The 24,482-nt window shown below is 36.9% G+C and overlaps 1 protein-coding gene across 6 annotated transcripts in view; it reads right to left on the reverse strand.

The window, feature by feature from the left end:
• Positions 1 to 3,349: 3,349 nt before the first annotated feature.
• NCOA3 (nuclear receptor coactivator 3) overlaps positions 3,350 to 24,482 on the reverse strand; it is a 209,903-nt gene continuing 188,770 nt past the window's right edge. For 4 of the 6 annotated variants that reach the window (XM_072633628.1, XM_072633631.1, XM_072633629.1 and 1 more), the window contains 12 exons: positions 23,426 to 24,291; positions 21,983 to 22,118; positions 17,955 to 18,149; positions 16,928 to 17,161; positions 16,686 to 16,812; positions 14,388 to 14,559; positions 13,293 to 13,589; positions 8,058 to 8,162; positions 5,733 to 5,970; positions 4,772 to 4,946; positions 4,150 to 4,291; positions 3,350 to 3,673 (listed from right to left, as the gene is read on the reverse strand). In XM_072633628.1, the coding sequence (XP_072489729.1) occupies positions 3,662 to 3,673; positions 4,150 to 4,291; positions 4,772 to 4,946; positions 5,733 to 5,970; positions 8,058 to 8,162; positions 13,293 to 13,589; positions 14,388 to 14,559; positions 16,686 to 16,812; positions 16,928 to 17,161; positions 17,955 to 18,149; positions 21,983 to 22,118; positions 23,426 to 24,291 (2,699 nt within the window). In that variant the 3' untranslated portion in view covers positions 3,350 to 3,661. The remainder of the gene's footprint in view (positions 3,674 to 4,149; positions 4,292 to 4,771; positions 4,947 to 5,732; positions 5,971 to 8,057; positions 8,163 to 13,292; positions 13,590 to 14,387; positions 14,560 to 16,685; positions 16,813 to 16,927; positions 17,162 to 17,954; positions 18,150 to 21,982; positions 22,119 to 23,425; positions 24,292 to 24,482) is intronic. The other 2 variants (XM_072633632.1, XM_072633633.1) reach the window with 1 other exon arrangement.

Here is a 24,482-nt window from a genome sequence, read left to right on the forward strand (position 1 = left end):
TTAAATTTTAATTCATTCTCAATACTGTAAGCCTTCTCCTGAGAATTTTTAAATATTGCTCTCAGAATTACATACAATTTTGTGATTGCTGTATCATTTCCACCATCTTTAAAATTCCACATATTAACCAAAAAAAAAAAAAAAACCCTGCAAAATGTAACATTCAAAAGGTTTGCCTTATAGCAGGAACAAAAAAAAAAAAAAAAGCTCTCACTCCCTTGCTGTTCAAAGCAAATATCTGGGATGCTATTAATTCTTTAACTAGCTCACATGTGTGCAGCTTCTGTGGCTAAAAGGAGACCAGAGGGACAGGTAGTGAAAGTGATTTCCCTGCAGCAGGTTAAAGTGGCCACTGTTAGCATTCAAATGGCCTCACTTTCAAAATCAAAGAATTTTCCTAACAAGTGTTTTCCTGTGGAACTAAACTGGGGGAAAAAATCCCACCCCAACCCATCTCTTAGATATTAAACACTAAAGTATTAAGCAGTGCTGTTTGTATTCTATAGTTCTTTCTGTCCAGATAAATGATTCATAAATGGCATTGTCAAGAGAAAATCATTAACAATGCAATTTCATTTTTTTAAAAGAAGGAACATTTTATGTCTTTTGCATCACATTTTGAGCTTTATAAAAAAAAATATATCTTTGGATTCAGCAAAAAGTAAATACTGGTAATATCCAACATTCTAAAATCAGATGAAGTTAGGATTTCTTGTACATCCTTCAGGTACTGTGTTTTAGAAAAGGGACATAGGGAAGTAGAGGAGAGGTCAGAAAAATAGCAAGAGAATTTTTCAAAAAAAGTAAAAAGGGCAGGATGTACAAAGCCATCAACATGTACAGATTTCACTGGCATAATGAACAAGTATAAAATGTTTGAAGAGTCTGAATATAAAAAGTAGGGAGAAGAGAGCTGCCTTCCTTCCTTCCAGTGCCTGACCATGTAGGTCTACCCTTGGAATCAGTTCTGAAGAGACCTCAAAGGGGTGGGGGGTGGGGTTTAGAGCAAAAAAGGCAAGAGCACCATTCTCTTTGTTAAAGACAAAGATAAGTCAAACAAGTGAAACTCACACACCCCAAGAATAGAATCTATGATTTAAGGGGTGGTAAGAAAGTAATTGATTTCCCTAGAGAGGCAGCTGGTGGCACAGGGGGTAAAGCACTGGGCCTGGAATTTCAGGAAGACCTGAGTTCAAATCCAGCCTCAGATTAGCTTTGTGACTCTGGACAAGTCATTAACCTCTATCTGCCTTCATTTTCTCAACTGTAAAGCCAGGATAATAATGGCATCCACCCAAGATAATATTTGTTAAAAGCACTTAGCACAGTGCCTAGCATTAAGTAGGTGCTATAAAAATACTTCTTCCCTTCCCCTACTGTAAATATAGCTCTCCAAATGAGGCAAGTTGATGGTCTTGAAAGTACAGTCCTCTAAAATTCATCATCTATTGTCTTCAGATGTGGATCAAATTTGTGGGAGAGTGGGGCGTTGTGTGTTGGTTTGGGGGAGGGGAGGAGAATTGGTGAAGAAAGAAGAGACCCATTAAAATAATCTACATCTTACTTCCACATACATTAGCCTGAGGGGAGGGTAGTGGTTGTCACTAATTTTAATTCACAGAGCTTCTAAAAAAAATTTTAGACATATTAACATTCCAATTGTTCCCACCCCCATCTTAATAACAGCTTTGGAAATTCATGTTTGCACTGCTAAAGACATTTTCAAGAACCCATTCCCATGTGTAAATAAGACAAACAAAATGTCAGGACTATCGTAATAAACCCACTGTCAGGGCCAAAATTCATGTCTGAAATTTAGGGCTAAAATAACAGGTGATCTGCATAGAATGGCTTTAAGTTCTATGTTTCCTTCCCTTCCACCAACCGCCAACTGGTACTGTAGATGCCAACTGGTATCTATAGCCCAAAACAAGACCCAGTGAGCAGCTGTCATATCTGATGCATGAACAATCAAGAGTTGACATTAGTGACCAAAACTGTAATTCACTAAAGGGTTAAAGCTGACCGGAAAAACCAGCTTTGTTCACAGGGGCATAAAGAAAACAACAATCCTAGCTATGGTGCTAACAAAAAGTGACTAAGAGGACACTGAAAATTAACACAAACTCATAGTAAAGAACAAGCTGCTGTTTACATCAGTTCAAAGCAATGATAAAACTTATGTCATTCATCCACTCCCTGACTGAAAAGGCAACATGTTAAGTTTAAAAAAAAAAATACCCTGAATTGCTGTCATACAATTCATGGAAAGCTGAAAAAGGCAGAGAGCTCTTTTTCTTGTCGGATCACACTATATTTTTAAAAACTGAAATAATACCCTCCCCCCACCAAAAAAAATTAACAAAGTGCTTAGATCAGGTGGAGAAAACAATTACAACTGCCTAACCCTAAACGAATTGTCTTTTTAGAAAGCTATTTTTTTTAAGATGGAAATGAGTGAGGTGTCCAAGACCAAAGGAGAAGGGAAACTAAAGGCTGCCAACATCCCCCACCCAACCCCCTCCAAGGTCATTAAATTAAGACTGTCTTCTATTTTTTACCTCACTATACTGAGCTTACAGAAATCAACACTGTTAAATATTTAGCTTCACAAACTCTGCAAAAATGAGTTCTTGTGACCTACAAAAGTCATATATATGTACACATAATACAATATCTTAACGATTGTATTTACAAAAACCTATTCACAGAAACAGACCGCAAATTTCTGATTCAGACTGCAGTACCCGGCCTTGGGTTTTCTGAAGTTGATTTTCAAAAAAGATTATTGCTCTACCATACAGGCAAAGTGTGACATTATCCAGTCCTTTCAAGTGAATTTACAGTTCTTGCCCGATGGATTAACTCGGACGGAGAACATGATACAGCTCGCCATAAGACCTCAAAAAATATTGCATTAATCCATTACTTTCTAGATAAAGTGCACTCAGCTGCACATTAGCATGTAAATATTAGCCACTATTGCAATTAAATACTGTAATTTCCATTTTTCCTTCTGCAAAGCCACTTGCTATCAGACATAATCTGGAATATTAGATGCTAGTGGTAATCCTAAAAGAATTAGAGGGCGTAACCATCAATGGTGGTGGGGAGTCCAAAGCCCATATCAAGTTGATGACATGACCTCAAGCATTCTGATTCACTGGGGATAAGAGGTTAAGAGAGGACTGTTCACCAATGAAAAAAGGCCTCAAGGCTGGGAACTACATTCTGTGTCAGACATTGCTACTAGAGAAACCAGACTTTTCTATCCCACAACTCTCCACTTTCTTTGGCCTGCCTACATTTAAAGGGCTTTGGATAGCAAGGCAGAAAGAAATAACACACAGGGAGTCTACCATATTTACTAAAATGCCATTGCCAGATTCACATCTCTAGAGGCAGAATGCCAAAAATATTTATGTCCATTGCTTAATATACCACAATATACAGAAAAACAGGTAGACAATATTTTAGCTCATGACCCAGATCTGTTCGATGAAGTTATTTGGGATACCTTAATGAAGATTTGGGGGAAGTAGGTCCTTTTCATAAGTGAGATATCACTAACAACGTGTAATCCCTTATTTTACCTCCTCAAAATACTAGTGCAGAGACTTTTGTACAGTGATTTTCGGTGAGAGGTTCTGGACTTCCTGTGTCAGCAGTATTTCTGCAAATAACCACAGAGAAAAGGAGTTAAAACATCCACTTTGCAAAATTCAAAACACCCATGGTTTTTACTTGTTAATAGTAATACACCCATTTACATTCAGTTTGTCCACATGTGCTTCTTTGCTTTTACTAAATTCAGTTCACTGGTTCAAATCAACAAATGGAAGCCTCGTAAAAAAAAAAAAAAGAATATGCCCTCTAATACAAATCATCACCATGTTGCACAGATGTTTGAAGATGAAACTGACTTAACAACCTAGGCACTAAGAGTAGGGAGGTTCCAAAGACACCAAGTCCAACCCTCTTACGTTACAAGGAAAAATAATGACCAAAGAGAGGAAGTCACTGACCCACAATCACAAACTCATTAGGGACAGAGCCAAGATGCTACTACACAGATGCCTGTAGCAGCATTTTAAAACAAATTAACATTGCCAGAGAGTGACTAAAGAAAAAGGATTATAATTTCTGTACCTGATCAGGACCCATGGGCATCCCAGACATGGGCATAGAATTCATGTTCATTTGTCCGATGTGGCCACTGTTACCATTCATGTGCATCATACTGTAGGAAGCGGGGCTACCCTGGGGGGGAAACTGCTGCTGTGGAAATGAACTGAAAAGCAAAAAGGACCATTACCTTCTATGTCCTTTTATTTAGTTGCAAACACTACACAGAAAAGAAAACACAAAGAAAGTCTGGGCAGTGGAGTTGCTATCTTTGCACTTACAAAGAGAACATTTAGAGACAGATATCCAGAAAACCTATTGAATCTTCACCTCCAGAAGAGCACTAATTTATTTACCATGTCTACTAACCACATTTGATTTCAAAACAAATACAGGAAATAGGTCCAAACACATTATTATGGCATTCTCTGAGGTAAAATCCCGAAGTCTCACATTTAAAGCTGTATTGCTGAGGGCAAATATCCTTAAGTGGAAAATACAAAGAGAGTATTTTACTGGGACTCAGAGCCCAAGTGTGAAAGGTTTTTAAAGTCGCTTCATATTACTGACAAAATACAACTTAACAAAACCGATGGTAGCTAGAATGTGGGAAGTTCACTGCTATGCACCCAAATACGGTGCTTACCTGCTCCTGGACAAGGTTCCTGATGGCCAGCCCTTCATTTCTGGGGACTGATACATCGCTGTGGTCTGAGGGTGCTGCATCAGGGGGCTCTGAGAGGCCCCAATTCTCGACGACATCATTGCACTGGGAGGACTAGCTACTCTGCTGAAGGCAGGATCTGATTGCTGGCTCATTCCTTATAAAGAAAAATAAAATAAATTCCTGGTTTGGCTTGTTAAGGTCTTTTAAAAGACCAAACAGTTATTCAAATGCCAATTGATAAGATTACTTCACTAATTTCTCTAAAGAATAGTGTGGGCTAAGTTAGATTATAGTTCAGCCAGGTCTACATTGTGTATAGATACTCGAGTCCCACAAGAACTATAAGTAACATACTTACAACAGGAAGATAGTCACATTCCTTAAACCAAAATCAGCTTCTTTCCCTTCTAAACATTTAATATTACTGAACACACTAACATATGTAAAAAGACAATTTACTGTTTGAGAAAGGTGGATACTTGTCCTATTAGGTGAACATCAAGAATCCCAAAAATTTTCCCTTTTTTACCTCCCCGCCTCCAACAGAAAACTGAGCCTCCATACAACCAAAGGTTGATAAGAAGTAAATAATGTTCAAAAAGCACTCATTTACTGTCAGCAGTCAGGATTTAATAACAGTTTATATCCTCTAACAGGTCTTACTAAAAGCTAAGCCTTCAGCAGCATGGAACTAATTCTGTCCCTAAGGGTACAAAGAAAACAATTTTATACCTCTTCCTCAAAACTTAAGTTGAGGAAAGAAGAGATATGTAGTGAAAATATGTCAGGTAAACATAGTAACAATCTGCCTATAGCCAATGGTGAAAAGTACTGGTGTAGTTTTTGCTTATTTGAATAAAGTGAACCGTGTTTAGGCAATCTACAGCATTTCTTTAAGGATACCCAGAAAGGAAGACAAGCTTTCTTCTGTGGAATTTACCATAATTTGGTGGGTATGAAAACTGCTGTGGAGGAGCTTGTGGCATTGAGGTCCCAGTCAAAGCCCCATCCATGCTGGCTGAAGCAGTCACATTAGGGGGAGGGCTGAAGGTCTGTGTCTGCTGCTGCTGCTGCTGCTGCTGCTGCATCATCATTGCCATCCGGTGCTGTCTGATATGGTGGCTAATCAGTTCTCTGCTGCGCTGGGCTACCATCTGGGCATTAAGAAAACCTTGCTGCTAACCAGGAGAAAAATTAAAGACTATATGAAGAACAAACTAATTTCATCCTGATCAAGAACCTAAAAGGCATTACAGATACAAATTATGTGGAAGGCAGAAATCCTGAGAGGGTTTTCAGTGGAATTATATATGACAGTAAGCTAAGCAGAGAAAATCTGGCCAAGTTCTTCAGGTTTTTTATGAACACTCTGAAATAGACCATGGGAAACTGTTAACTGTTTAAAGCAAGAGGAGAGTGTTTCCAAAACTAAGGACCTAAAAGTTAATTCAGTGACATCATAGAATCTCACATAGCCCGTAGGCTGTCTCAGCAGGGTCTTCCTATAAAGCGTGCCAGACAAACATTTATCCAGCCTTCACGTGAAGATCTCCCTACCTTCCAAGGCAGCCTATTCTACTACTATAAGAGCAGAATTTTGGATTAATGGATTATTTTGAATTAATGTTCATCTTTGGTTATCAAATCTTTATTGTCAGTTTGCTCTAAGTTCTGCCACACTTTATATAAGGTATACAACAGGAAAATTTAAGTTCTAATACCTCCAAGCAACCATATAACGACAAGAAGTTGAGTAGTTTGGGGACACCAATCTCATTCCTTAAAAATATAGCATGACATTTTCTTGCCAACCACCTTTTGTATATAATATGGAGATGCTATCTCTCCATGTGGCAGAAGCTAAAGACAGGAAGAAATGACATTCTCTATCACTACTGTCACTATTACTAGTAAATGAGACTCATTAGATGAGTAATCAGAGGATATGAACAAACAGATTTTCAAAATAATTAGAAATTACAACCACATAAAAGAATGTTCTAAATTAATAAAAAAAGTGCAACTCAAATAATTTTAAGGTTTTGCCTAACCACAACAAACTGGCAAAGCTTACAAAAGGTGGAAATAGTCAGTGTTAGAGGGATAATAGAAAAATAAGCACACATTGTGGATGATGCTATGAACTGGTCCAACCACTCTGGAAAGCAATCTGCAATTACATGAAGAGACTGGCTGATTTCTTAGCATAACCTTTGACCAAGACATATCACTTACAAGCATATACTTTAAGAACATCAATGACAAACTGAAAGCATCAAATATTTATACCACGATATCCATAGCAATTTTTTTTCTTATAACAAAGAACTATAAACCAAGTAGCTGCTTGTTCATTGGGGAATGGCTAAACAGATCATGATACATACATGATCCAAAAGGAATATTACTATGATGTAAGAAACTGTGAATGGGTACTAGTATGGAAAGACTTATGTGAATTGATGGAAAATAATGTAAGCAGATGAGTAAAACTATGCACATTGACAGGAAAGTAAATGTAAAGAAAGCAAGTGCTACTGAATGTTGCAAAATTATAATGACCCAGTTCGGCCCCAAATGAGATACCTAGCCCCACTATCTCTGCAGAAACAAGGGACTGTACATGTCAAACACTGTGTACAGCAACAGGCTAGTTAAAGGATGACCTTGTGGAAAGGATAGTGGAGGGAAACCATGGAAAATGTAGATGACATAAAAACAAAAGCTATCAAAAATATTTTTTTTAAAAAAAATTAGATTAGCTAATATTTCACTCAAGATAACACTGGATGATAAAAAACCCACGTTCAATTATGCAAAACCAGGATTAATAATAATACAGGAGAAAAGAAACAGCCCCAGATGGCAGAACTGGGAACAATGAGTAAAATCTGCAAAGCGGATTATTTAGGTATGAGATAAGAAAACAACTAAGACTATCTTCAAGGAGAACAGGCTGGCTCAGAAAGTACTGAGTTTCCCCTGTGCTGTAAATCTTCAAAGTCTATAAAGACCATCACAGACAGGATCCTAAAAGTCTTAGTACAGCTTATAAGCACTAACAGCTTTAAACTGCACTAAGACTTTTGGGACATTCAGTCTGTAATCTCACATTGTTATACAGGGGATTCTTGTTTACTTTTACACTGGATAGCCTCCAAGGTTCCTTCCAACTCTGATGTTCCACAATAAAAGGATATAATGCATTTATTCAATAATTATTCACATGTGCTTCTTGAACTAAAGAGATCAGGATTCTTCTCACCTGAGAGTTTACTTGGGCCTGCATTACAGGCCTCATCACTGTAGCGCCACTAGACGGAGGGGTTTCCATTTTCATTTCAAGGGCCTGACGGCTCTGGTTCAGAAACTGGAGAGAGAGAAAAGCCGGTCAGAGTGTACGTGGTGTATACCGATAGATGAAAGGGAACATGCCTTCAAAACAGAATTATTGAACAATGGAACATGCTGAGGTCTTCTCCACCGAACTGGTTAAACCATCAACTTGAAGATTATAAACAAAATTTGCCAAATATTTCAGGCTCAATTTATTTAATCTTAAAAAGTTCTTGGTCAGCAGAAATGAAGCTTAAAATAAGAGAACCTTAGAAAAACAAATAAACGATGGATGTGAAATTGTATCTTAAAGGGCATCATCAAAAAGTATCAGAAAAGATTTATTGAGGCAGATTATCTCTACAATTGTGATTTTGTAAATTAGGCACTTAGAGAAGCTGCATTAACTTTCTCAGGTTAACCTTTAATGCACTACTGTTAAAGGGACATTCTTCCAGGCAACATTTAATAACAAGTTTTAAATGACACCCTACACAAGTGAACAGGTTCCCTAAATGTTGACTATTGTCTGCCTGGGAGCATTCAAAGGAAGATAATAGCATTCTCTGGATTATAAAATTACAGGCAAACTTAATTCAGTTCAATTCAACTAATACAGAACATTCTTCAAGGTAACCTTTGGTAACATTCAATTACAGTGTATTTAAAATACAATCTTCATGAGTGAACACAGCTTTCCAAAATGCCTACTTTTCTGTGTGAAAGCAGTTAATGCATAGGAATCTAGAACTCTCTAGAACATATATTTGCAAATCAATTCCATTTGATTCAGTTCAACACGCACTTAGTAATCACCTGAATGCATGAAACTCTGGTAGACGCTGGGAATAAAAAGACAAAGACCAAAGTTACCGCCCCAAAGGAGCATCATATTCTCCTGGGAGCACAGAACATGCATATAAACACACTAGGAGAAAATCTGAGAATGAGAAAAACAAATAAAATAAAACAAAACACTACTAGGAAGGGACATCAGGGAAAGCTTCACAGAGAAGGTGATACCTGAGTTAAACCTTGAAGGAAGACCAAATTTGTTGGATGGATGGAAGGAAAGAAGGTTGAGAAGCAAAGATGTAAGTACATTCTAGGCGTAGAAGATAGTTTGTATGAATGGAGATTAAGAAAAAGGGATAACTGTGATAACAAAAAGGAAGAAACTTATCTTTGAGATCTATGGATAGGTAAAGTTAATGGATAATTTTTGTTATATAAAATTTAAGCATTTTTGCACAAAAAACTCCAGTGTAGCTAATATTAAAAGAGAAATGGGTATAACTGAGGAAATATATGTATATATATGAAACCAATTCAAATACAGAAAACCAAGAGCCATTCCCCATAGATAAAGGTTCAAAGGCAATTTTCAAAATGAAGAAATTCAAGCTATCAACAACAATGTGAAAAAATGCTCCAAATCACTAATAATTACAGAAATACAAACAGAAGTGACTTTGTAGTTCCATCTCACACCCATCAGATTGTCAAATATGACAAATGCTGGAAAAGCTGCAAAAAACAAAACAGGTCCACACTAGTACACTATTGATGGAACTCTGAATTGACCCAGACATTTGGGAACCAATTAGGAACTATGCCCCCAAAACTGTAAAATGGAATACCCAGCAATACCATTACTAGGCTTATACAGTGAAGAGATCAAATGAAGAAAAAAACCAAAACACCAATATGATGAGTCCCTGGGAGCTAGAAGCCTTCAGGCTTGATTGAAAAGTAATGAACTAGCCTAAGTCAGAAATAGAGAATGTCAAAATTTCCATGCCTACCATGAGTGGCTGCTACACTCCAGTCTGGGCAAGACGGGAGAACTAGCTTCAAGAAAGGAGGAAGGGCAGACGTGGGAGCTGGGAAGAGAGGGAGCAGTAGTCCAGTTTGGCTATAATGTGGCATTCAGAGAGATAACTAGTATAAAATGAGGCTAGAAAGATTAGGGAGAGCCTTATTATGGAAAACTTTAAATACCTGGCTATAGATCTTGTATTTTATTCTACAAGCAATGGAACAGTCATGGAAGGCTTTTGAGCAAGACAGTAAGATGATCAAATCTATCCTTTATTATTATTAAGATTATTTTGACAGCTGTGTATAGAATGGATTAGAGGGAAGATATAAGAAGCAGTGAGACCATTTTGGAGGCTCTTAAAATAATTCAAGTAGAGAGGAAAGAAAATCTAGGAGATCAATGTATCAAATGCAGAGATGTCAAGAAGGATGAAGATTAAGAAAAATCTATGAAATTTGCCAATGAAGAAATTACTGGTGATTAATATGATTGTATATGTATAATCTATATCAGATTACTTGCTGTCTTGAGGACATAGAGGGGAAGGAGGAAGGGAGAAAAATTTGGAACTCAAAATTTTACAAAAATGAATGCTGAAAACTGTCTTTAAATATAATTTAAAAAACTTTAAGGAAAAAAATTTGAGATTATTGGTAACTCTGAAGAGATCAATTTCTGCTGAATAGAGTCTGATGCTAAACAGTAAGGAGACTGAAAAAAGAGTGAGGAGTCACTGAATGTAGGAAGCTTTTTTCCTGGCACTTTGATGGTGAAGAGAAATTCAAAGGATAATATCTTAAGACAATGGAACATTTAAGTAAGGATTTTTACAGATGGAATAGATTTTCATGTGTTTGTAAGCAGCAAGAAAGCACCATTAGATAGGAGGAGATTGCAGATGAGAAAGAGAATGACAGGGTGAATCCTTGTAGGATGTAAGAGGGCATGGGATCCAGGATACTGAGGTGGCCATAGGAGGGAAGACGACCCCCTTCCTCATACACAGGAGTAAAGGAAGAAAGGATGGGTGAAGATGTGGAGGGGTTTTGAGATACACAGAAAGAAGAAAGGGGGATGGATAGCAAATGATTTATGCTCCCAGTAAAGTAAAAGGCAAAAACCTTTTGACAAAAGATAGGAAGATGAGAACGTAGCTGAGTGCTTAAGAGAAAGGGTCGTTGGCCTCTGTACTTGAAAAGAAACAAAATGACATCATATGTCAGAGTAAATGTGTGTGTCTGACTACAGCTGGTCAAACCCACACAAGCTCAAAAGGCTCTGCAACAAGTCAGGCACAATAAGCCTGTGTGAACATCTGGGATTTGTACATCTAGTGTTTCTTTTGAGTTACTGCAAAAAATGGTTAAGATGAAAAATGAAAAAGATGAGAAAACATTTTTTTAAGGGAAAAGAAAACCTGGAACAATGTGCCTGAGAGAGGAGTGAAATAATCAAGTAATAAGAAAAGGTTTACTGTGTAATAGCAGGGGCCAACTGGAGATTACATTAAATACATCTGTAATGGGTCCAGTTGTCAATGATATAAGCAAACAGCTAAGACAGAAGGTAGATTAACAGAGAAGTCAGATGGAGATAAGAATGTCAGACTGAGAACTACAGGGGGTGAACGATGGTGACCAGGGGTTCAGAGGATGCAAAGATGGAGAAAAGTATAAAGCTGAATTGATGAATTATTAGATTATGCTTGCAAGAAGAAAATAAAGGCAAGTTAGTAGTGGTAGAGCTGAAGAACAAAGAGATAGCTGGGACTGGATGCTTCAGAAAAGATGAAGTATTCTTAGGAATAAGTGAATAAGTGACTTAGAAAGAGTGAAACAGAGAAATAGATGGAAAGACAGGAGACTATAATCAGCAAGAAGTAGTTCAGGGTTGAAGATCATAAGAAATAATAGGTATTGGTCAAGTAAGAGCTAAAGTATGGATATCCCGATTTGCAACTGAAGAAGAGTGAAACTACTGTTTTTAGGAGTAGAGGTGGTTGATGACCTGTGAAGTCAGGGAGTCAGAATGATCACCAGTGTGTACACCAGAACCCCTTAAAATATGAACAAGATCTGGATTAGAAAGGACAATGAACCCACCATTGTACTCTATAAGAAATCTAAGCCCAAAGCCTGCATTGGAAATATAACCATTAACTAAGACAAAATGATCTAGAGCCCAACCGAACACAGCAGCAAGGAATTGGATCAGACACTATTCCAAAAACCAAGAATACTGTAGTGAAAGAAGCACAGGACTCACTGTCAAAAGACCCAAGTTCAAATATCAACTCTGCCTCTTAATACTTGTAACAAAGTCTTTGAAACACTCTGGGCCCAAGATCATTCATCTATAAAAAGTTAAACAGGAGGCTTCTAATGACCCTTACAGTTCTAAATCCTAGGATCTAACTAATTAATCTACTTACATAAACACCTATTAAACAGACACATAAATAGTTCATTAAAATTGCCGTCATGGGTTTGTCTTCCTTGGTCATTTAGCTGTGTATATCAGGGTCAACTTTAAAGCAGGAAGGAACCTTAAGGAATAGTTAATCCAATTCTCTCATTTCGTAAGGGAGAAAACTGAGTGATCCACAGCTAAAGCAACTTGGCTCTTGGGTAGAAGTAGCAAACATAAAATATGTACCCAAGACCCCCAACTTACGGGTTCTTCCCACTGTAGTACAAAGCCTTACAGAATAGTGAATGATGGGGATAAAGTAAATGTTTAATTCTGGAGTATCAAAATTAAACTAAGATGTTATAATATAACGGATTTATAAAATGGGGAGATAGCCTGGTCTGACATCAAAGAAAACATTGGACTTGAAGCTAAGAGTTCATTTAAGTCTCAGTTTCAGATCTCCCATCTGTAAAACAGGAATCATTCTTTTCCTACTTATTTTACAAATAGAAGCATTTATTTCAATACTACAAAATGCTTAAAAATAAAGAACTCTGAATAATTTTCTATTCAGAATATCACCACTACATCGTGCCCTTTGGTAACCTGGACTCCATTCTTGGGGTCCTCATCTTAGGAGGTCTGGGCCTCTACAACCATTAACAGCCTGCACTACATGCATTCCCCACCACCTCCTGACTGTGGTGTTGTCCTCACTCAACACAAGGTAAACACTCCTTTAGGGCAAGGAATGTATACAGTTCCTGGCACATAGTTAGCACTTAATAAATTACCATTTACTTATACCCCATTCAGACTATATGAAAGAATCAAAATATTAATTTCTTATTCCCATGAAGGTAAGATTCTCTCTTCCCACCGTTCACCCCTACCTCTGCGACTTCAGCCACCATCAACACATCCACTTACCTGCTGGCCCTGGAGTCTCTGTTGGAGTTGCATTCTAAGCTGTTTGGGTGTATTTGTTCGAGGTCTCATCATGTTAGCTCTGGGATGCATTCCCTGAAGTGGAAAGTTACCCTGCTGGCTCATTTGATTCATCATTGAATTATATGGCTGCTGTTGTCCCTGAAGATTGCTGAAACCTCCTTGTATTACTGCAGATTGGGCTTGATAGGATTGTCCATAGAGAGTAGGCTTTTGGTCAATCATTACTGCAGACTCTTGACTTTGGAAAGACTCCTGTTTAGCTTCCAAAGCTTGTCCCTTTAACAGCAAATAAACAAATGAATACCAATACCTACCATACATCTTAAAGAAATTAGGTATTTAGGTATTAATTTTAAAATGCCAGCATGAAATTCCAAAAACAAAATAATACTTGTCACCACATTGTCTGAAAAAAATGATTAAATGTCTTCTTTTGCAAAACTAAGAATTCATCCAAAATGCAAAACAGCCATTAATAATTTTTCTGTTCTGCAAATCTGGAGTTTTGTATAACTGCTTAAAGGAAAAGAATGAAAAAGAATGGGGAGTTGGGGAGATGCGAAGGGACAATCATGGCAGATATACCTTATTAGTTTCATTTTGTTGAAGCTAATAAAAAAATTAACTTGTATTCTAGCTGAGGCAGATGGTAGTATAGTAGATCATTACACATCTAGAATCAAAAACTCCAACAGCAAATTAATGCAAATATAAACAACAATGACTGAGAATTTTCATGTAATTTGAATCATGCAATACTGTGAGGTATTCAGTTATACTGCTAAGATTATGAACATTAATGACTGGGGTAAACTAAAGTAAATATAGAATCAAAAGATGTGACCTTGAGTTTTGTCATTTGTAAAATGAGATTGTCGTAGTAAGTCTTGAACAAGTCAAATATTCTTGAAAACTAGTTTTACTGAGTCATAATTATTACATTATAAATAATTCTTTTGTTACCTATTAGGATTCTAAGAGCAATATTGTAGTTTTACAAATTATTTTTCCATGTGCAAAATGCTGAAATATGAAAATAGATGTATATCTATTAGTCAGGTTAATATTTCTTACTTGATTTACAAGATCAGGGATTCCCAAAGCTTTATCAATTTCTTCAAGTCCAGTGACATCTGTGTTACTCAACAGAGTATGTAACTGATCCAAAAGAGCTCTTTCATCACTCTGACCTTCTATGTTAGAAGGAGGACACAAGAGATCATCTAGGGAATTCCTAACAAGGGCTCTAAAAAAAGACAAAATTCAAAACATCTGACATTATAATGATAATTTCAGACACTTCTAAATAAAGTACAATGTTCACCGAATAAAGTCTACCCACACTATTCACAAAACTATTTGATAATTATCTAAACAGCACTGTCATATAAGAATAGTCCTATTGGATGAAGTCAGAAGACCTCAGTTCTAATCCTAACTCTGATACCTCGTAACCACTTGATTTTGGCCAAGACATGTAACCCTTTCCTGTAAAATGGGACTAATATCTCCTGGACCACTCCAGGCGCTTCTGACATTATCATTATATGACACGGTCACTACAATGATCATATATACATATGGAAACTGCTTTACTATTATGCTCAATGTGATTCAATAGACATGCTCAGTGCACCCTAATCACTGTGGCAGATCCTTGGGACAACAAGAGAAAACCAAAGTGCTTTTGCCCTTACAGTCTATTAGTGGCATACAATATTAACAGAAATAATTACAGTCCACAGAAAATTATGGCAGTGGTAGCAGAAAGGTGGGGGTGATCAGAGACAGTTTCATGGAGAAAATGACACAAAAACTGAATGGGCAGGAACTTACTGCCTTTTGAAAGGCAGTGCTTGTGCATACCTGGCACAGAGAAAGCAGATAGAGTTCAATTCAGGAAATAGTTTATGAACCAGTTTGGCTAGAATATGGAGTTCATGAAGGGGAGTAGTAGGAAATAAGGTTGGAAAGGTAGATGGGAGCCAGATTGTGAAAGGCCTTAAAAACCAGGCTAAGGAATCTATATTTATCATATAGGCAAAGATAGCCACTGAAGGTTATTGAATATGTCCATAGTCTGACCTGCTGTGTCTTAGGAAGATTGTTTTGATAACAAGATGAAAGATGCATTGATTAAGGTTGGGTGGGACTGAATGGAAACAAAGAAACAAATTAGGTAGTCCAGATAAGAAGTGGTGAGGGAATATATTGTTGGTAGCATACCAACTGGTCCACTGATTTTTTAGAAAGCAATTTGGAGTGTGTGTGTGTGTGTGTGTGTGTGTGTGTGTGTGTGTACGTACATACACTCTCTCTCACACACACATATATATAATATGGGTATACACACACACATACATATTTTAAAGTGATTAAAGACTTTGCCCAGGAACTTCCAGCCAAAATGGCCACTTCAATGTAGGACAGGCTGCACAACTCCTATATATCCATAATCCAACAAAACCCTGAAGTTTGCAATATGGAAAAGTCAATAGAATTGGCTTCAAAGCCAGGAATATTTAGGTTCAAGACCAGCTTATGACATACACTGGCTGTCTGACCCTCCACCAATAACAGAACCTATTAAAACCCTAAGCAATTAAGACTGTAACTTGCAGAAAGGATGCCAAATTGCATGGGTAGAGCAAGTTCAATACCAGAATAAATAAAAACATGATCTTGACCTCAATCCATAATCATTCTGGAACTGAGAGGAGAGGATAATAATATCATGTTCAACAACATCCAAAAGTTGTTTTCAAGTACAAAATTTATTTAAAGAAATCAGAGTAATCTCTCACCTAGAATAAAAAAACAAGCTACTTCAAATAAATAGGTTTCACAGATAATTTTATAGACAGAAAGCTATCACACAATCTTCTGAAGCATAGTAAACTGTTAGGCATCAATTATAGTAATATCCTTAAGGAACATTTAAAATATATGTCTATTTGCCCTTATATAAAGTGATGCCAAAGTGTTTTGGCTTTAAAATGTTTTTTCTTCCATCTACTCCCTTCACTGTGAACGCTGCTTTTTAGTGCTGCAAATGTATCCTCCAAGTTTCTAATCTGCTTTCTTATTCTTTCCATACAATGGACTGAGTAACAACTTTAAAATATTTGAATTCTCCTACCCAAGTATTTCTTGGGACCTATAACATAGAGGACTGTTCTTCCTTTATTTTAGGTTCTACGTTCCTAATGGCTGAGGATACTGATAGTCTAGCATACAGACAGTTGTGGTTACTATATTTGTACATATAATCTAACTCTAACTACTTCCTTACAAATTTAGTGATGACTCTTTCCTTAAAAATAATAATAATAAGTAAATAAACTTACTGACATCATCTATTTCAATCCCTACCTATTTTGCGTCCCACGAGGGCCCTGATCCATGGATAACATATTATCAGGCCAAGACCCAGGTGGATTAGAGGGGCCTGTCTGGCCATAGGCATTTACTCCCATTCCCACAGGAATCTCACCAGGTCCTAGGAAATAAAAATCAGGATATATTTAGAAATATACAAAAGAATGGCTGAAAAATGTTAGGCAGCAATTACAAATATGTGTTTTACTTTTTTTTCTGGAAAGAAGAATACTTACTCATATGAATCATCTGCTGCTGCAGCATTGGCCTTGTACCAGGTATACTATTGGACCTAATAGGAAGGCCAGGCAAAGTACCACCCATTGCAGGTCTGGGTAAGGAATTACTATAGTCAGTTCCTGGTCTCACCAATGAACTCGTGTTTTGTTCCATTCTGCTAACTTTAGAATTTGGCAAACCCCACTCTCCTGAGGGATGATGGTTCATAGTCATATTTCTATTTGGTCCACCTAGTGAAAAAGAAAGAATTAGTTCTTCACCATTTTATAATACTGGGCTGTTGTTTTTTTTCAAATAAACAACCTCAATTACATAAAATAATGACCCAAAAGAAAATCCCCAAATAGTAAGCTGCTAATGACGACACAACAGCATTTTGCCTTACCACTTCTGAGGGCCAAAACCAAGTAATAAAACTTAAAATCATTTGGTCACCATTAATATGGCAAATAAATGTATAAATATATCCTGTAGGCTATTATTCCAGTCTGCTGGTTAAGGAAAATTATTCATAAAAACTTTGAACTAAAAGAGTTAGAACATATTAAGTGGAATCTTGATGCAGATGAATTGTGAGACTTGGATGGAGCCAATGTCATAATAATTTTTACTCAAGACAAAAATTTAACTTTATGCCAACGTTGAAGAGTGGTGGAGTTGGGAGCCAGAAATGTTCCAATCTTGCCTCAGATTCATTACTAGCTGTATTATCCTGGGCAAATGACTGGACCTCTATCAACCTCAGTTTGCTCATCTGCAAAATGAGAGAAGTAGGCTTCATGTTCTCCAAGGTCCCTTCTCATTCCAATTGATGATCCTATAATTTACTTTACAAAACATGATTAAATGGAGAGGGGGAGGAGGGTGAAGGAGAGAGTAATCCCCTCCACCCCAGAGGATAGTACAGAGGGGTGGGGTGGAAAGAAGAAAAAAAACTACTGTCTCATAGGAATGTTTCATTTAGGTCCTTAAAAGATTGTTTTCCAAAATGCATTATAGTAACTCCCAAGTAAAGCAACATACCCATGTTAGAGCCAAAACTCTCCTGTGTATCCATCATCCTTGTATTCCCGCTTACCACAGGCTGCTTTGGTAACATGGGAAATGCATTAATATTTCTCACTGGAGGGCTTGAACCAACAGGAAGAGGGCTATCCAAGGATACAGCTCGATTAAAAGGAGGACGAGCAGATGGCAGAGACTGTGGGCTTCTCAAACCTAAAAAGGAACCAAAATGTATTTTATAAATAACATTGTATCTACCTCAAAATAGAAAGAAATGAATAGACAGCTCCTGTATCTCTGCCAATATACCTCCACCCTGCCCCTCAAATGCTAAAGTACACAGCAAAGTAAAGTTTTTCCTTTACATAATAAACACCAGAAGGAGACACAATCCATACTGAAAGTAAACTTAGCAGTGCTATCCCAGATGAAGAATTTCAACAGTGGAACATGGATGAGTGCTGCCCTACGAGGAGAAATTTTATGTAAGTGCCTGTTCCACATGGCTCCTTGTTCTAATCACCAGATTGAGTCAACTTTCCTCAAGCCCCATGATATTTTTTCCCTCTACATGTAGTTATACTAAGTGGCTCATGAATCAAAATAGAGAGATCCCTTTTTATAACTTAGGGCTGAAATGTAAAAATATGCACTAAATGTTTTATTTTGCTTTTATTATTCTAAGTACTCATTTTAGTCAAAGAATAAAGTTCTTTAAAATACATACTGTATCATTCCTAATAATCATCATTATAGACAAAGGAATTAATGGAAGTAACAAGACTGGGAACTGTGAAACATCCAACACAACAGCAAAAGACAGTAGCACAACAAATTAGATTTATACATTTCCAAACTGAAGCTATGAAGACATGAGACATTTCTGACAGTCCTAACTGAAAATGAAAAGAATGGGAACAAAACATAATTTTTAAAATTTGTTTTATATTTTTAATTATGATTTAACATTATTTTTAACCTACCATTCTAGATTTTATATGTCCAAACAGGTATTATTCTTCAAAGTCATTTATATTAAGCATTAATTTTAGCATAGTTCAAATGTTTAAATTATCTAAATACTCAACTTATGGGCTAAGAAGACAAGTGAGGGTTATGTTATGTCACATCTCCTTAAACTTAAACTGCTACAGCCTACCATGATAATCTATTTTTAAAATCATACTTAGCTGTTTGAAAACTGTATTAGAATCAGTAAATTTTTCAGGGTACCTTTATTGCAAACTAGGTCATTTACAATTAAAAAGAAAAATCTGACTGAGAGTCAAATTCAAGCTGCAACAGTAGATGCATCAAATTCTAATAACTAGACAAGGTTACACTGGATCTGAAATCGATTTCTCCAAATGCACTATCTTAAAATAGCATGTTAAAACTCAAAAGCTTGTGGAACTGAATGTTGCAAAGTAAAAATAGTTTTTTTAAAAAATGGCATACATATTCATTCACAGGAATGAGTTGACAAGTCCTGTCACTTCTAACCTCTGTAATACCTCTCATATGCTCCCTCTTCACTCTTTTGACACTGCCTCTACTCTGGTGCAGACCTCATTACCTTATCCTCAGGCTATTGTCTGCTGGTTGCTCTCCCTGCCAAGAGTTTCTCTCCACTATAATTTAAAGCTCCATTCAATTGTCAGATTGATCTTCCTTAAGTGTAGGTCTGACCATCACATACACACACACACACACATACACATACACACACATACACTCAATCAATTTCAGTGCCTCTCCCTGTTACCTACGGGATCAAACAGAAAATCCTCTGTTTGGCTTTTAAAGCCCTTCATAACCTAACCCTATCCAATATTTCCAGTTCTCCTATAACTATTTCCCTTCCACATGCAGTCTAGGGACACTGGCTTCCTTACTGGTTATTCCTCAAAAATGACTGAGCATATTCACAGACTTCACATATCTGGCAATTTCTCCTTCGTCATTTCTGGCCCCTAACTTACCTGGCTTCTTTAAAATCTCAGCTAAAGGCCCCCCGTATGCAAGAAGCCTCCATAATCTTAATGCCTTCTCTATGAGATTACTCACAATTTTTCCTGTATTTATCTTGTTTGTACAGTCTTTTTGCATGTCTCCCCTTTAAGTTCCTTGAGAACAGGGACTAGTTTTTGTGCCTTTCTTTATATCTCCAGTACTTAGCACAGTATTGGGCACATAGTGGGAGCTTTAAAAATGTTAGTTTAATTTGGCTTGACTTGAAAGCTGACTGTAATTTATGATCTTCCAGCTTAACAATCAATCTAGAAATGCTTTGTAGACCCTTAGAAAATGACATTAAAAGGTATGATTTAATAAATTGGTGACAGAAACAACTGAAATAGTCAAAAGACATAAGTAAAATTGTCTGCCATTAATTTCTCCAGCAAATCATTGTTATTCACTCATTTTGTTGTTGTTCAGTGGTTTTCAGTTGTGTCCCATTTTTTATGACCCCAGTTGGGATACACTTTTGGAAAAGATACTGGATTGGTTTCCCATTTCCTTCTCCAGCTCATTTTACAATTGAGGAAACTGAGGCAAACAGGATTAAGTGACTTGCCCAGGGTCACACAGTTAGTGTCTGAGGTCACATTTGAACTCAGGTCTTCCTGACTCTAAGGCCTGTATTCTATCCACTATACCACTTAGCTGCCCTACTCACTTACAGACTCTCCAAAATGTAACAATGAAATGCCATCTGTAACATCTTGTTCTTAGTTGAGGGGGAGAGGTGGGGAGGGTGGTTTAAGTTCAGGAAGAATAAGGTGCTGAGGTTACCACAAGACACATGTATTACATCATTAAGTTTTTATCTAATTTTCTAGCAAAACTACTACTAAAGGCTAGCAGGACCCAACGGTCAGAGAGTGGGTCTTAGAATTAGAAAGACACTTCCTGGCTACATGGCCCTGGACAAGTCATTTTAACTTCTCTGTTTACTCTCCTATCTGCATCAGTAGGGAGAAATATCTAATTTTTTTTTTTAAAACCTACTAATGAATTTTTGTTTCTGAATTTTATCACACTCCGTGACATAGAAAATAAAATTGACTTTTTTCTTTATCGTATCAAGTCAATTAACAAGCATTTATTAAGTGCCTAATACATACCAGGCACTGTGCTATGTGCAACTGATACAATTGCAAAGAATAAAATAATCCCTACCTAGAAGGAACTTACAGTCAAATAGGAATTGAACTGTAACTGAATATGTGTACCCAGAAGGGAAGAATGGTATAAGTGGTTGCACTAGAACAAAAATTACTAATAAGGTACATCTTTAAGCAGCTCCATTCTAACATGAATAAAGTGCCATTGAATACATATTTTTCATATAAAAAATAATAAAGATAAGTACAAATTAGGGATGAGATGGAAGGAAAACATTTTACAAACTGTTCCCATGGGTGACAGATGGACCGAAACAGGTATACACATGGTTTAAATGAAATATAATCACATTTAACAATACAATTGGGGGCAAAAAAGAAAAGTTCAACACCTATTAGAATCTAAAGATAAACGGATTCCAAATCTCTCATGGTGGATATCTGTTTTGCAGTAGTGCGTTTTGCTTTCTGCACTGTCACACAAGAGAAAATCTAGGTTTCAACAGAAGTATGGATCAAATGAATTTTAAAAGGTACATAATTGGGGAAAACTGGTAGACAGAAAAATAAAAACGCTGAAATCTTAAACTACAAAACAGAAACATCTGCATATGATGTCTAAAGGGCTGCTTTGTCTTAAAATGCACTCTAACATAAGATCTTCTTGGGCATGGTCTAAGTCGTATTTATTGTTTTACTGCCCTCTTCATGAAGCAGATACATTACACAAAGGCCTTTTAATAAGTATCTGTTACTGAAGTATGAGTACTTGGAGGTATGAGTTTACCCCATGAACCTACAAACCCAAACACCCCAGCACCCCATAAATGTACCATATGTAATCTGTCCATGTATTCCTAGTCACCATTTCATGATTTAAAAGACCAAAGTTTTATTTTTTTAAAAATTAAAACTTACCTAGAGGGGTATTTCCTTGAAACATCTGTTGCTTACTTGCCAGGTTGTTACCATTTGTGGACATGGCATTGTTATAGAAGTCAGAACTTGTCAGGTCACCAAGAATAGCATCTAAATTATCCAAGTCTCCACTCACCTAAAAATCGATTTTTACAAACAGGTTGAATATATGTCTGTATATTTGCACCCATACAACAGGTGTATGCGTAGTAAGGAAAAAACTGAACGATGAAGAATAAAATGGAACAAATGTCTGAAAATAATGGTAAGGGGGATTGTGTGAGGCTTATAGGAAGTAACGTAAGTGATGATGAATATTTCTGAAAATACCTTTATCTAAATGAGGGTTGTTCTTCACAAATATAAGATAGATAGATAGATAGATAGATAGATAGATAGATAGATAGATAGATAGATAGATAGACAGATAGATAGATAGACAGACAGATAGATATGTAAACTATATATACTTATAGTAAACACACACACACACACACACACACACACACACACATATGTAAACTCAAGCTTAGTACTTATATTATGGTAAATGTTCAGAAGCTACTATTTTTCTTTCCTACAAGGGGTTATCTAATTTAATGTCCAATGAAAACCAAAAGAAAATCTTTCCCTTCAAAATGAGATCAATTTACCCTGCTGTGACAATCACAGAACCAAAAATATGCTCACATCTGAAATGTATTTATTTGGCCCTGGTGTTAGCACTTATATTTGACAACAGAGAGACTCTCACAGCAATGCTGTGACGATCATCACCACCAGATAAAGCATAAGCACATACTATCAAGTTTGCCATAAATAATCACCCAAAACTGTTATACACACATAGCAATATGTATATAATTTAGCTTCTAAATGGCAATTTATACTTTTGATTTTTGTGTTTCTCTAACCCCCTGTACCATGCCTTCAGTTACCTAGAATTTTCATTTGGAAAATAAGCATGTAGATGAGAATTTCCATTTCTACCTTCAAACCATGCATATCAACAAACTTAGCTAGTTAGGTGAGCATTTACATAATTGTAACAATCACTAAATTCTAAATTTCATCATTAAGTTACAGTTGCAAAGTCATGAAATAAAAAAGTACTGAACTTGAAGTCAAGAAGATCCAGGTTCAAATACACTACTGTGTGAGTAGGACACAACAACCTTTTGGAGCCTCAGTTTCCTCATCTATAAAATGGGGATAATGATATTATCTACATCATAGAGCCTCTGTTTGGCACAGATGTGATTATCCTTCTAAAGCTTTTTACAAATTGTAGTGCTTATATATAAATGTTTATTATTATTACTACTACTATTGTTGTTTTTGTGGCTGTCATTAATTCGATTTCCCAGTTTTCTACCATGCTTACTATAGGATAGAAATAACAGAAAACAAATGAATGAAGTTCTTAAACTACCAATATGTTACCTCTTCATTTTGTTCAGTCTTAACTTTAATCTCTTTTTCTTGATTTGAAGGAGGAATAGAAGAGGTGCTGCACTGTCCCATTTTATTATCTACACCTTCCACTTTAGGTTTTATGTCTTTAGAAAGTGAATCATTAGGATCATCCCTATCAAGCAGATATCGAAGAAGTGCATTGTTTTCCTTCTTCTTAGGACTTAGCTGCTCCTGCTTAATAATGCCTTCACTAGAAGCTGCACTGCTCGTGTCTTTTCCAGTAGCTTCGGCTGTAATCTTGGCTACTTCAGCAGGAGAATTCCCATTCTGCAGCAATTTGTGCAAAATTCTGTGCTTCTCTTGCAGCAGGGAGCCATGCATGTTTGATGTGGAAGTAACTCCTCCCGACGTAGAAGAGGAAACTCCAGAAGGGCTAGTGACACTGGCAGCAGAATCTTTACACCCTGGATCTAGTGGAGAATTTGTCAGAGTGGAATGTCCCCGGTCATCTGAAGAGCATGTCAGTAACTGAAGTAGTTTTTTGTGGCCTTTGTTTTCGGGTGGTCCTCTCTGATTCTCTGGCCCTTCGACACCAGTTTCTTTACTGTCTTTATCACTGGGGTGGTCCCTGCTATTGGCCTGGCATATGGAACTTTCCACCTGACTCTGTTCACAATACAAGCCAGCAGGACTCTTGGAATCCTGGCTGCCTATTTTACTTTGTTGGTTCATGTTCATATTTGGAGAATTATCCAACTTGGGGCCTGGTGAAGAAAGTGTAGACAAAAGAGAAGTCCCCACACCTTCACTGATGGCTTGAAGAGCGCTGAGAGAGCTGCTGGAGAAACTGTTGCTGCCAGTGTTGCTAGCAGATCCCATTGGAGAATGCATACCTGTATAAGGAAGGAAGCCAAAAGAATCAGGTGAGCAATCAATCAATAGATAAACATTTCTTAAATATTCACTATATATTAGGGGTATAAAGAGCTAAGTGCTGGGAATACAAAAACTAAAATCAAGCAGTTCTTGATCTCAAGAAGCCTACCTTCTATGGAGGGAGACAGCATACACATATATAATCGTA

Source organism: Notamacropus eugenii, chromosome 1 (genome assembly GCF_028372415.1).
Source record: "Notamacropus eugenii isolate mMacEug1 chromosome 1, mMacEug1.pri_v2, whole genome shotgun sequence".
Classification (NCBI taxonomy): domain Eukaryota; kingdom Metazoa; phylum Chordata; class Mammalia; order Diprotodontia; family Macropodidae; genus Notamacropus; species Notamacropus eugenii.